This window comes from Myotis daubentonii, chromosome 5 (genome assembly GCF_963259705.1).
Source record: "Myotis daubentonii chromosome 5, mMyoDau2.1, whole genome shotgun sequence".
NCBI classification, from domain to species: Eukaryota; Metazoa; Chordata; class Mammalia; order Chiroptera; family Vespertilionidae; genus Myotis; species Myotis daubentonii.
The window spans coordinates 55276464-55291501 of record NC_081844.1 but is presented as its reverse complement, the minus strand read 5'-3'; the positions used below and the strand labels follow the sequence as shown (position 1 = coordinate 55291501).

The window sequence follows — 15038 nt, the reverse complement described above, 5'->3', positions numbered from 1 at the left end:
CTACAACTAGCTTAACATGTGTCTTCTCTGCTCTCTAATATACAAATTTTAAGTTTCTCAGCAAACTTCAAAACATAAACTGCCTTCTAAGAAGAAAGAATTGGACTAGATTATGAAAACTAGGATGAATGGGAAACCAAATACTTTACTTAGATTAAATGATTGGTAGATATTATTTTTCATGTTTGCTACATCAAATAACAGTCAAAAATTTAACTGGGTAACTTAAAAAGCTCTTTTAAAAATATACCTCTAAACATAGTTCAGTGGCATTTTTCTTGCTAAACAAATGAACTTCGATGATCACTGTATTCTCCCAGGATCCACAAATTTGTTAGGCTTAAATTGTAACTTCAGGTTGTTGGATTACATTTCATTTCATTATTTTATGAGCTATAATCAGAGAAATGAGGTTTACACTAAACTTAAATCTTACAAGGGAAGTGCTTTTTTATGGCAGACTAAGCATTTATAGGGGCCCCTTTAAAATAATTATCCATTCTGCTGGGAAACTAATCTCTGGCACTTTAGTAAACATCTTTACATTATTTAAAAATAAATGGCTCTCACAGTTGAAAATTAATGACTGAGTGCTCTGGTTGCTGTAAGTCAGCACGATATGAAGAAGGCAAAACACATGGTAGTCACTGGGTATCAAGGTGATTAGCAAGGCAGTGGCAAGTCTCTTAGAAGTAATTTATTCTTCAAATGGAATAAAATGCTACTGTAATTTTCACTCTGGTTAAGAAAATGCTAAAACCTGAGGATGAGATATAATTAATAGTTCTTTGAAATGTGCTGCCATGGGTGATATGAGGGCTGTACAATATTAATTCCTTTACGTTTGGTCTGCTCCTAAGATGTTCATCAAGTGGGGTGATAATCGTCATCTGAGACAGGTGAACTCTACCAGTGACTTTTCCCTTTTGGCATTCCCAGTAATTATTTCCTGCCTGCTTCAGCAGCACAAGTCCGTCCCCACGCTGTAAGGTACAATACCACTCTCTGAAGCAATTATTATTTAATAAAACATTATTACTTTTCCCACATTTTAATCTTTGGAGCCTAAAGCATTTAATAATGTGTAAAGCAGTAATAACAGAGGCTGGTGATTTTTTTACACTTGTCACTAAAGAAAGAGCTCTATTTTACCTTACAAGAGAGTTCTCCGGGGTTTGCAAGACAATGTATTCATTGGCAATCCCATGAGGCACAGACAACTTAAATATAACCCAATAAAAGGATTATTCACAATCAAAAAACCCTCATCATAACTTGCTGGTCATTTGGGGATTTGGAAGGTGTAAAGTACAACTTCTCCAGGAAAATCTTCACCGGACTTCCTCATGCTCCAGGTCTAGTGGGGCCTGCCATTTCTCATGGAGACAGCCCTTGGGAGTGTGGAGTTGAGCCTATAGCTAAATGTGGCCTAAAGTTCTCTTTAACAACTAGAACCAGGAAGTTCTATTCTATAGGACAAGGTCCACCAAGTCACCTGGTGCTTGAAGGATAAATACTCAGCACCTGAGCTCACAGCCTATACAAGACCTGCCTTTGAGGAAGGGTTTTCACTGGCTTTTGTCTTCTGAAGGCTGATGGGGGCGGGCAGCTCCTCTACAGGCTAACGACTCCTTCATTTGCCTTGAATCTCATCTTACAAAGCTTCTCTGCCACAAAGCGTCTACTTAAACCCAGTTCATTGCCTGACTAGTCACTTCCTGGTTCACTCAGCTCTGTCTGATTTTAGAATGGTTTTTAGATCTGTACCCAGCCCTGCCCGGGGGACTCTGTTCCCTGCCATGGTCAGTTTTGGCTGGTGAATACAGGTCAGAGGCCTTTACAATATAAAGGCATTCCCAGGGAATGTGATCACACAAGCTCACTTTCAACAAGCAAAGAGGCTGCTTGGGCCCCTCCATCACTCAGGAGCAAAGATGCAGAGTGCGAGGGGTTAGGTACTGACGCTTCCTAGCATTTCTGCCAGAGTCCCAGGGCTCCCAGTGTACCCAGGTTCCTGGTTAGCAACTTAACGGCAAGGTAGCCTTGGCAAGAATGAGGATTTAAGAAATTATTTCATAATGAGACATACTCCTCTAATATACCATATTTTAAATTTATTAATTTGATTCGTCGAATGCTTTATTGACATTACATGGCGATGCTAAGAACCGTAAGTACTATTTCCATAGTATGGCATAATGGTTAAGAGCACAGGCTCAGAGTCAGTTGATCTGTGTTCAAAAGCTGGCTCCACCATTAACTAGCCTTGCTCCCTATTTTTTAAAATATATATTTCTTAGCCCTAGCTGGTTTGGCTCAGTGGATAGAGTATTGGCCTGCGGAGTGAAGGGTTCGATTCCAGTTAAGGGCACATGCCCAGGTTGCAGGCTTGATCCACAGTGGGGGCTGTACAGGAGGCTGCCAGTCAATGATTTTCTCTCAGCATTGATGTTTTTCTCTCTCCCTCTCCCTTCCTTTCTGAAATCAATAAAAAAAACCCTATATATATAAAAGCCTAAGTGACTGCCTGATCGTACAACCGCCCAACCAGTAGCTATGATGCACAATGACCACCAGGGGGCAGACGCTCAATGCAGCAGCTGCCGAGCTGTGGTGACTTGGCAGCTATGGTTCTCGGGTGATGCACCTGGAACCAGAGAGGAGGGAGCGCGATTCTGAGGTGCATCACCTGAGAACCATCCTCTCGCAATCCGGGACCCCCCGGGGGATGTTGGAGAGCTGGTTTTGGCCCAATCCCCACGTGCCAGGCAGAGGGACCCCACTGGTGCACAAATCTGTGCACCGGACCTCTAGTAATAAATAAAATGAAATATATTTTTTTATTGTTGATAGTATTACAGATATCTCCCATTTCCACCCCTTTACCCCTACAGTTACTTGATGGCTCTGTGTACTATTTTCTTCATCTGTATAATAGAGATAATAGTAGTATCTACCTCACAGGGTTGGTGTGAGGAATAAATGAGTTATTTAACATACATAATGTGCTTTGAACAATACCTGGTCCATAGTAAGTGCACAATACATCAGGCATTATTTTTAAATAACCTAACCCAAATAATACTTCTGGGTTTTAGCAATTAAAAATGTCATCAAATAAAATGAATATGAATATATATATATGAATACACTCGTCTTTCTTATCTATCCAAGGAAAATTTTATAAAACCCTATATGGCTTAAAGTGAAAGTAATTTCTGGCTCAATGATGGAAATGTAGCACAATATAAAATTATTAGCTGCTGTTCTTGATAAAAGCTACTGTCATGCAATTGTTTAAAAAGTACAAACAGGCCCTGGCCGGATAGCTGAGTGGGTTGAGGGTTGTCCCGATAAGCCAAGGCTTGATCTCTGGTCAGGGCACATACAAGAAACAACCAATGAATGCATGAATAAGTGGAACAACAAGTCAATGTATGTTTTTTCTCTCTCTTTAAAAATCAATCAGTAAAAAAAAAGTACAAACAGTCCTGATCTCCCTATTTTTTAAAACAAGTTTTCATTGATTTCAGAGAGGGAGGAAAGGAGAGGGAAGTATCAATCAGCTGCCTCCTGTACAACCCCTACTGGGCAGGTGACTTTTTGGTGAATGGGAGGACTCACAACCAACTGAGCCACACTGGCCAGGGCTCCCTATTTTTTTAAATACCTCCCAATTCTCCCCCCTTTACCCCCACAGCTCCCCATTTTTATTTGTCTTAGATTTTATCAGGTTAACCAAACCAAAGTGGTAAGAGCACATCAACTCTGTTTTTAAGTATAGAAAATGCAGCCAAAGGTTTAAGGTCATATGATGAGAAAAATATTCATAAAAGAACCAAATTAATACCTCAGCTATTCCAATTATTAATGAAAGCTTCTAATTGGTAACATGATAATTATGTTTACAAAAGGGGTATAACCATTCACCTTAAGAAGACCTTTCTTTCTATTTTATTTTAAATTTTTACTCTGTGGGCAAGGGATATAAACTATAAAATCTGTCAGATTTTATAAAAACCCATTAGTGTAACTTACTGGTCAGCTTTCTTAGAGTTGCTGTTTGTTCAATTCCTGTCTGCACTGCCTCCTATTCCTCTATTTCTCCTAATAAAACCCTGCTTTAAAGACCTAGGTTTTATTATGGACTACTTATCTAAAGAACTCTTAAGGTCAAGGATCAAGTCCACATCTGTCTTATCATTTTCCTCTAAGGCAGTGGTTCTCAACCTTCCTAATGCCGCGATCCTTTAATACAGTTCCTCATGTTGTGGTGACCCCCAACCATAAAATTATTTTCGTTGCTACTTCATAACTGTAATTTTGTTACTTATGAATCGTAATGCAAATATCTGATATGCAGGATGTATTTTCATCGTTACAAATTGAACATAATTAAAGCATAGTGATTCATCACAAAAACAATATGTACTTATATATGTGTTTTCTGATGGTCTTAGGCGACCCCTGTGGAAGGGTTGTTCGACCCTGAAAGGGGTCGCGACCCACAGGTTGAGAACCGCTGCTCTAAGGACTAAAGGATCTTATATATTACTTTAGGACAAACTTCTTGGCCACTAACATTTTTAAAAGCTAAATTTACCATGTATTTCCTGTAGAGAGGGTGTCCTGGTTTAGGGCGAGGGGGTAGCACCGGATCTTCACTTTTAAAAAATTGACTCTTGGTTTTTGTGAGTCTGGAAGCCATATTATTTTGTTTTTTCTGAAGATCCATGTCAGAAGAAGACCGATTAAAAGGTAGTTTTTTATTTGATGTTCTGGATGCAGAAACTCTCGGGGGAGGTGGTCTTTCAGGGGCCCCCTTGGGAGGAGGCTGTCGAGCTGGTGTGACTTTTCCATTTATAGGTCTGAAAGGCAAGGTGGGATCTGTGAGTCAGTGTTTGATCAACATTAGGTTCTGTTTGCTCTCTCTCTCTCTCTCTCTCTCTCTCTCTCTCTCTCTCTCTCTCTCTCTCTCACACACACACACACACACACACACGTGCGCGTGCACACGTGTGCACAGCTTTCTGCTAGTACAATTACCTAAACACACAGGGTATGCTATTTCTGAGCAAATGGCTGCTGCATTAAACATTATATTATTAGAGGAAATGTCGATGTTCCAGCTTCCTCTCATCCTGCACTAGAGATTCATTAGTTCAAGACAAACAAGCATTTACTATCATGAGCTCTCTAATGCCCCATTTGCTCGTAAACACACCATGACTGTTTCAGGAAACTAAGCACATTCTACCAAAGTCTGAGATGAAAAGCTTACAATAAGATGTCAGGTATATGTGATGTGATCTAGTTCATGATTAGAAAAGGAACATCAAACTACCCTAATATTCATGTTATAGGAATTACTATTCTAACTCTGGGTTAGATTAATATAAAGAAAGCTATTTTGAAAATGAGCTAGGACAACCATTACTTTGAAAACCTTTCCTTAATCCCAATGATAAAAATAATTTGTAACATAGGAATAGCTTCTGATAGTATCACAGCTTTTTGTTCCAATAGCCCTGGAACTCAGGCAGGCAGGTCACCACGGTTCCTCATAACGGGGAGTGGGTGACAGTGTGAGAGTGAGAGTGTGAGTGTATAGGTGTGTGAGTGTGTGTTCATTCCAGAAGTGGAGTTGTTCCAGGTCCAGAAAGGAGTCTTGTTTGTTGGAGGAAAAGTAATAGAGATCTGTTTGTGTTCTGTGAGTTTCGGGGATTGAGTTCAAAGAAGCAGCAGAGATTCCTACAACCTGCTGTCAGAGCAGACTGTAGGCTAGTGGCCTGGGTGAATTCATGAGTTTAAAATGTATCTCTAAAAGAACATCTAAGGCCAACAGCACTCAGTTTTGACGACAGAAAGGGGAGTCCAGTCTCTGAGGCATTAGCTGCTCTCTTACTTTTTAAAACCTTTCCCACACTGACCTTGGTGGAAGCCTGGGGGGTCCTCGCACAGATCCTCCCATTTGACCAGCCTGGTCGGATTCCTGCAAGTATCAGAGAATGATTTTTAGTTAAGGTTCATCTGAAACAAGACCTTGTCAAGAGGAGTTGTGGACAACTTTTTGGCTGGATCTATAAGTGGAAATGTAGCTGAGTTAGAGAAAATAAAATAAGTTAGAGAGAAAGTAGAGAAAGATTTTAGTCTTGAGCAATATTAACTCATCCCACGTTCCCACCTAAATTGTCCACATCCTAATACAAGTGAAGACATAGAGGAGGAGACCGGTGATCTGCTATTATAGATCATGACCCAACCAATTTCCCTGCACGGCTGAACACACAGCAGATTCAAAAGTATCAAGGATGATGCTTCAATCATGATGGGTTACACAGTAGCAATTTAAGCAGGAACTGTAGAAAACTAAAAACAAAGGCCTTTTTTAATTCCATGATGACATGTAAGATATGTACTGCTCCTAAATTTAACACATAATAAGTGAAGTGGTGATTAGTTTGTTTTGCTTAGAACAGGCAGATCTCTCATCACTGGATGGTTTATACATTGTGCAGTGGGTTCTGAACTAGGAGGCGGCAGAACAACATGAGAAGTTTAAGGGACGGCCTGAAAGGAAGGCATGTGAGGAGAAACAGAAAAGGCCCAAGAAAATAGAAAGCTGGGACCACTAGAGCAAAGGGGTGGGATGTGCTGAGAAGAGATTTTTTTTAAAAAATTTAATCCTCACCCAAGGATATGTTTAGAGAGAGGAGGGAGAGAGAGGGGGTGGAGGGAGAAAAAGAGAGAGAGAGAGAGAGAGAGAGAGAGAGAGAGAGAGAGAGAGAGAGAAAGAGAGAGAGAGAGAGACATAATGTCCCCCAACCGGGGATCAAACCCGCAATCTTCTGGTATACAGGATGACTCTCCACCATGCCAGTTGTGAGAAGAGTTTTGTAGGAAAGAGTATAGGGGGTCATGTGAAAAACAAAAGACAGCTTGGAATGTTTTAGCTTAATAGCACATGAGAGAAACTGGAAGTGTGGAGATCTATAGAAAGATTTCTCTAGGGAAAGGGCTTCAAACTGGGTCATTTAAGTAACTTTTATGGAGATGGTGTAGCCCAAGGATTGGGAAATGAATATAATACATGGAAAATATTTCCATATCTTCTGTTGAATGAGAAATTAAAACTTCTGTTTTTGGAGGGAAAAGTCCTCACCAAATTCTTCTAATTCTAATTGAATCTCCTTTTTAACCTTTTCTACTTTCTAAGCACCTAACACTGACTTCCAGGAAATAATATTTCTCCAGGACCTCAAAAGGAGGGAAATGCCAGCCCTTTAAAATTACACTGCCCCCCCCCCTTTTTTTTAAAGGAGGTTTAACTATACCTTGGGAGATCTTTGAACTAAGACTGTTTCACTCCTTCTCTTATATAAATGAGTTAAAACTCACTTCAACGGATTTTAATTCAGACTGAATATTTATAACTTTTTCTTAAGTACCAAATGATTAATTGCCAATAACTGTGATAACTGAAATGTGTTTCAATGTTTTAAAACCCCATTTTTAAAAACAAATTAAGCTTGCCCTTAAAACTTGGTTTCACTAATGAGTTCAGTTAATGTAGTGAAGAGAGTCACCAGCTCATAAACCCTGCAATATTCCGGACTATAATCCATGCCTTATAAATACGCTGCTGCTGATATTTTCCCCTGACAAATACTGCTATGATACTCGAAAAACTCAATTATTTCTTTGGCCACTTTAAAAATTAAAACATAAAAGCAGAAAAACACTCTAGCACATAGGCAGGAACATTTGTTGTTTCTTCTCAACATTATAGTTTTTAGACAACTTAATAATTAAAAGCAACTTTTAAAAAATATAGATGTATAAATTTGACATAGAAAGTTATAGATGTACTGTAATAAATACATACCATATAATCCTAATCTAGTACCAAATACTAGATGTAGTTTTCTCCAGATGGTGGCATTTTATAAAAATCTTAAATATCTTTTTCTCAATTTTCTACAATGAGCAAACTCTAAATCAGAAAAAAGGCAGTATACTCAAATCCCCGATGAACATTAGGCACCTTTTGAAAGGCACTGCTGTATCTGACACACTGAGTATAGGGAAACTGTTCCTGCAGAAGCCACTGCCTTAGTATTTGCTTAAATTCAGGTTTATGCAGAGGTTCTGCCAACAGTCTTTGGGAGATTACTGATTAGGGCTTTTCTCCTCTTCAATAATATTCCACACCTAACTGGAGTTGCTCTGACCTCTTTGAATGAACATACAATGGAGTCAAGACAGCCTCTTCAATAAATGGTGTTGGGAAAATTGGACAGATACATGCAGAAAAAATGAAACTAGGCCACCAACTTACACCATACACAAAAATAAACTCAAAATGGATAAAGGACTTAAACATAAGACAGGAAACCATAAAAATACTAGAGGAATCCACAGGCAGCAAAATCTCAGACATATGCCGAAGCAATTTCTTCACCGATACTGCTCCTAGGGCAATGGAAACTAAAGAGAAAATAAACAAATGGGACTACATCAAAATAAAAAGTTTTTGCACAGCAAAGGAAACCATCAACAAAACAACAAGAAAGTCCACTGCATGGGAGAACATATTTGCAAATGTTATCACCAATAAGGGTTTACTCTCCAACATTAACAGGAACTCATACAACTTAACAAAAGGAAGATAAACAACCCAATCAAAAAATGGGCAATGAGCCCAAATAGATACTTTTCAAAAGAAGACAGAAGGCCAAAAGACATATGAAAACATGCTCAAAGTCACTAATCATCCGAGAGTTGCAAATCAAAATGACAATAAGGTACCATCTCACACCTGTCAGAATGGTTATCATCAACAAATCAACAAACAACAAGTGCTGGAGAGGATGTGGAGAAAAAGGAACCCTCATGCATTGCTGGTGGGAATGCAGACTGGTGCAGCCACTGTGGAGAACAGTATGGAGTTTCCTCAAAAAACTAAAAATGGAACTCCCATTTGACCCAGTGATCCCACTTCTAGGAATATATCCCAAGGAACTAGAAACACCAATTAGAAAGGATATATGCAACCCTATGTTCATAACAGCACAATTCACCATAGCTAAGATTTGGAAACAGCCTAAGTGCCCATCTGCAGATGAGTGGATTAAAAAACTGTGGTACATCTACACAATGGAGTACTATGCTGTGGTAAAAAAGGAGTTCTTACCATTTGCAACAGCATGGATGAAACTGGAGAGCATTATGCTAAGTGAAATAAGCCAGTCAGAGAAAGATAAATATCACATGATCTCACTCATTTATGGAATATAATGAGTAACATTCTGGCTTTTGATGTAATGTGTGTGGATAGGCATTTTAGTTCCTGGAGAAGTTGGTTTTTCTGCTGTACTGACCCTATAGATGCCATCTTTTTTGTTCGCAGATGCTTCTCTTCTTTCTCCAGGAACTGGTACCCTCTTTGTCCTGAATTCATGAGCCACATTCTGTGCTGTACCTGTGACACCCTCCTGCCCCAGCTGGCAGCTTCCTTGGGGAAGGCTTTGGGAGTCTTGGGTTCCCATGGTGGGCAACAGGGCACACAGAACATCTGCCTCTGCTGGCAGAATGGCTCCAGTGGCTCCTGATGCTCCTCACCATGGAACCCTTCATTGTTTGAGTGAAGAAAGTGAGATTTGGCAACGATAGCCATTGTCCTGAGATGGAAAGTTCCTCAGCACGGAAGGCAGGAGAAACAGGAGAGGGTTTTATGCTGTGCCGCATAAGAAGACAAAGTGGCAAAGACCAAGCCTGTCCTCATGGGTCGTTACGCTGGAGAAAGAGTTTTCCCACCTATCCTCGCCCACACCTGAAGTCTTTATGGCCTCTGGTCCAAAATCATTCAGTAACTGTAACTCTCAAACGAAAGGAATTTCTCATAGATTTGACTTTCTGGCTATCTATTTGTGTGATTTCAGCCAAATTATTTAACTTGTGGTCTGTTTCTCATCTCTTCTTCCTTCAGACCCAGTGTGTCTATTATGAGGTGTATTTATTACAGTTCAGCACAGAATGCTTTGACCCCCCCACCCCTACCTAATAAACAGTGCAGACAGGATTTTCCTCATGTTGGTCATGTGAGGTACAAAAAAAATGTGAATATAGTACTTCTCCAGATGGCTTAGTTTATTCTAACTTCCTTTTCTTGTTTTTCTAAAATGCAGGAGTTGCTTTGTGGACTGCTTAACACCAAATGTAATACCTCGTGCTTTAATAGAGCTTTATGGCTTACAAATCCCATGACTTAAATGAATGATATGTATGCCTACTCATAATTCTCTCACTCTCTTTTATAATCCTTTAGAGCAGATGCTGTAACCTTCTCAGATACTTTCTCCTTTGTGGAAATTTTGGACTTTCCTATTCAACAATAGTATGGTAGGGGCCCTATCATCCTCTTTTGGAATTTTTTGGCCCAGTTTTAGTAAAAATTTATTAAAATGTAAGTGATCACTTTGAAAATACAGGTGATCACTAAATTTCAATTCAGCCTACAGAAAAATTTCATTAACTTGATCTTGGCTAATTCAATTTAATGTCTTCTTCCAAGATATTTCTCTTCAACTAGATGATTAGATAGTTTGCATGTAAAATAAGCATAGTTAATACACAATGCAAAACTATTATGAAATTTGAACTGAAAATTTGTTTCACAGACTTTAAAAATTGGTTCCTTTTGAAACAAACCTTAAAGATTATCTATCATATGGGAATTTCAAAAGTATAGGGAAATTGTATTAAGGTTGAAGGGAAAAAAAGTATGTATAAAACTCTTGGCCCACAATTTGTTAAGAAGCACACGGAAAAAGCACTATTTTTTAAAATTTAAAAATAGTTCTCCCCGAAATTTCAGAGTAACACATTTTTATGGTAATTATCTTAAAATTATGTCACTAATTGATATTTTAAATAAAAACTGATCATTGAAATAAATCTATTTCCACAAATAGTACAGGTTTTTAGAGATTTTTCATAACTTCCTCATTATTAGGGCCATTTAAAAGAGATGGCTGATCAAAAAATAGACCCAGAGTCATAGAAACTTGAACATACTGTTGAACTTCAGAGGGAAGGCAGGGGAGGGTGAATGGGAAGAGATCAACCAATGAACTAGTATACATAAAACATAACCCATGGACACAGACAATGGGGTGGTAAGGGTGGGGTGGGGTGGGGGGAACAGAAGCGGGCTGGAAGAGGTTAACGGGGGGGAAAAGGAGGAACTATGTAATACTTTCAACCATAAAGATAAAAAAAAAAAGATGACTAGACAATGAAAGGAGACCATTATATAGGTACTAGAGGACTGGTGCACAAAATTCGTGTATGGGAGGGGTCCCTCAGCCCGGCCTGCACCATCTCCAATCTGGGACCCCTCTCGCAATCCGAGACTGCTGGCTCCAAACAGCTCACCTGCTTACCTGCCTGATCGCCCCTAACCACTCTGCCTGCCTGCCTGATGTCCCTAACTGCTTCCCTGCCTTCCTGATCACCCCTAACCACCTCTGCCTGATCACCCCTAACCTCTCTGCCTGCTTGCCTGATCACCCCAACTGCTGCCCTGCCAGCTGGATCGCCCCTAACTGCTCCCCTGCCTGCCTGATCACCCCTAACTGCCTCTGCCTACCAGCCTGATCGCCCCTAACTGCCCTCCCCTACCAGCCTGGTCACCCCTAACTGCCCTCCCCTGGCGGCCTGGTTGCCCCTAAGTGCCCTCCCCTGCCAGCCTGATCGCTTGTAACAGCTTCTGCCTTGGCCCCCAACACAGTGGCTTTGTCCAGAAGGATGTCTGGATGGATGTTCAAAAGATGTCTGGTCTAATTAGCATATTACCCTTTTTTTAGTATAGATAACATATATGCCCCTAAAAAGTTATTTTTTTTACATACTTTAAATTAAATTATACAGTACATATTCAACCTCTTTTACCCGTTTTTTTTTCTTCTAAATATATCGATTTTTTTTTTTTAATGGAAAGGAAGGGAGAGGGATAGAGAGTTAGGAACATCAAAGAGAGAGAAACATTGATCAGCTGCCTCCTGCACATCCCCAACTGGGGATGTGCCTGCAACCAAGGTACATGCCCTTGACTGGAATCGATCCTGGAACCCTTCAGTCTGCAGGCTGATGATCCATCCACTGAGCCAAACTAGTTAGGGCCCCCCCACTTTTTTTTTTTTTTTTTTTAGATTATCCAGGTTTGTAGATATGGCATTAGTTCATTTTTCCATTGATTTTTAGAGAGAGTGGAAGGGAAAGGGATAGAGAGAGAGAGAAACATCAATGTAAGAAACATCCCTGCAGTTGCCTTCCTTAGGAGCCCCGACCAGGGATCCAACTTGAAACCCAACTATGTGCCAGGTTGTGCCCTGACCTAGAATCGAACCTGCAACCTTTCCATGCACAGGACCACGCTCATGCTCAACCAACCTATCTACTTCAGCCCGGCCATTATACGATTTCTGGAATTTTATTTCAATTAATTCTTGCAAAGTCTATGGGTTAGGTAATATTCACATTTTGCTGATGAGAAAAACAAACAAAACCAACCTCTTCATTTTGAGACGTTATTCTTCACTCATTGCCGCGTTTCCCTGCCAGCCCTAGAAAGGCTCCGGATAGCAGTTTCACTGGGTATCCGGGGTCAGAGGCATTCTCCTCACCACCACCCTTTCCAAAGCCTCCTCTGCACTGGCACTGAGGCTGCTCTGGAGGGCGCTGAGGCTAGGTAATGCAGGCAATGACAGGATTTGGACCACTGGAGCCACCGTACCCACCTCTCCTCTCGCAGCCTTTCTCTGCTGTGCTGGAGATAGGCCAAGATTTGTGGTGCTAGCACTTCGGACACAGACGTGCTGCAGTTTTTCCCTCTCCAGAGCTGCTGTCGCCGCCTGGAGGTTATAGGGCTGCCCTGGAAGTCCTCAGCATGCCTCCCGATGGGGCAAACATGGTGGTGGACTCCACAATGGAACCGCTATTTTTAGATACTTTTAAACACCCCAGCGCTGAGGTAAGACCCCACTTCTTGATTCTGACTCTGCTTCTAGACCAGTGATGGCGAACCTATGACACATGTGTCAGAGGTGACACGCGAACTCATTTTTTTGGTTGATTTTTCTTTGTTAAATGGCATTTAAATATATAAAATAAATATCAAAAATATAAGTCTTTGTTTTACTATGGTTACAAATATCAAAAAATTTCTATAAGTGACATGGCACCAAAGTTAAGTTAGGGTTTTTCAAAATGCTGACACGCCGAGCTCAAAAGGTTCACCATCACTGCTCTAGACCAGCCGTGGGCAAACTACGGCCCGCGGGCCGGATCCGGCCCGTCTGAAATGAATAAAACTAAAAAAAAAAAAAGACCGTACCCTTTTATGTAATGATGTTTACTTTGAATTTATATTAGTTCACACAAACACTCCATCCATGCTTTTGTTCCAGCCCTCCGGTTCAGTTTAAGAACCCATTGTGGTCCTCGAGTCAAAAAGTTTGCCCACCCCTGTTCTAGACTGTGGGACATGTACAAAAAATCCTTAGGCATGCCTCGACTTTCGCGATCAGGATCATGGGCCGCAGGCAAAGCGGCTCCTGGGTCCCGGGGGTGCCGCCTTGCGTGCCACCTGGCTTTCTGATTGCGATCACTGGCTGGGGGGTGGGCAAAGGCGGCCCTGGGGACCACCTTTGCCCTGCCCCCTGGCTCTTGCCTGCTGCCTGAGTTTCTGATCACCGTTCTTCTGTCCTTCCCCTTTTGCCTCCCATCATTGCGCCTACGTATGCAAATTAACTACCATCTTCCTTAGCAATTAATTTGCATATTGCCTGGATTAGCCAATGGGAAGCGTAGTGAAGGTACGGTCAATTACCCTGTTTGTCTTTTATTAGATAGGATAGGACAAGTTATTTTATGATGAAGTACAATGAATTGGCCTAATTCTTTTGTTCTATTGGGGTTTGTAAAATATAAAGTATCACATTAAAATAAGTACATGGGACTTAGAACCTGATTTGTAATAAGATATTTTTTTAATCAGACCAGTAAAATAATTTGCACATATTTAAATTAGCTCATCAGTGGGTCTTCAACCTACAACACTCTATAACAACCACTTACCAAGTCTCTAGTTCTGTCAACATTACTGGGTTTTCCAGATACTGTACTGTAAGTGTTTCCAATAGGCTTTTCAATAGGGAGAGGAGGTGGGCTTTGTGGATCCTCATGTAAACCTGGAAAAATAGCAGTAATTCATCAATAATTTCTGGTCTTTGGATTCAAAAGAATGAAATGACTGCAGCTTGGTTCCTTAGGAAAATAGCTACTGTAAAAGATCCACACAAAGATGGATAGCTAGCCATGCAAGTGAGAAAGAACTCCCAGCAAACTTCAGAAAACTGATGGGTTAGTAGACATTAGTTATGAAATATTTTATAGAGAGTAAAAATAATGCTAAATCATTATGACAGCAGCCAACATTTTTGAGAACTTTCTATGTGCCAGGCATTAAGTTAAGGTACTTTATTCACATACATTTCTCCAACTAACATCTATCTATGCACTAGATCTGTGCACCCCACTAGCTAGTAGTTATATGTGGTGATTTAAATGTAATTCTTACTTACTTAAAATTAAATAAAAATTTTTTTTTTAAATATATTTTATTGATTTTTTACAGAGAGGAAGGGAGAGAGATAGAGAGTTAGAAACATCGATCAGCTGCCTCCCGCACATCCCCCACCGGGGAAGTGCCTGCAACCCAGGTACATGCCCTTGACCGGAATCGAACCTGGGACCTTTCAGTCCGCAGGCCAACGCTCTATCCACTGAGCCAAACCGGTTTCGGCAAAATTAAATAAAATTAAGATTTCAGTTCCTCAGTTACACTAGCCACATTTTAAGTACGCAATAGCCACATATGGTTAGTGGCTACCATATTGTACAGCACGGATCTGGAATATTTCCATCTTTGAAGAAAGACCTATTGGACAGCACTACACTAAATAATATTCTACCCG

The 15038-nt window shown here is 40.5% G+C and overlaps 1 protein-coding gene across 9 annotated transcripts in view; it reads right to left on the bottom strand.

Annotated features, from left to right (window-relative positions):
- Window positions 1–15038, bottom strand: part of SH3D19 (SH3 domain containing 19) — a 186178-nt gene that overhangs the window by 24731 nt on the left and 146409 nt on the right. For all 9 annotated transcript variants that reach the window (XM_059697862.1, XM_059697859.1, XM_059697858.1 and 6 more), the window contains 3 exons: window positions 14140–14252; window positions 5931–5992; window positions 4604–4868 (listed from right to left, as the gene is read on the bottom strand). In XM_059697862.1, the coding sequence (XP_059553845.1) occupies window positions 4604–4868; window positions 5931–5992; window positions 14140–14252 (440 nt within the window). The remainder of the gene's footprint in view (window positions 1–4603; window positions 4869–5930; window positions 5993–14139; window positions 14253–15038) is intronic.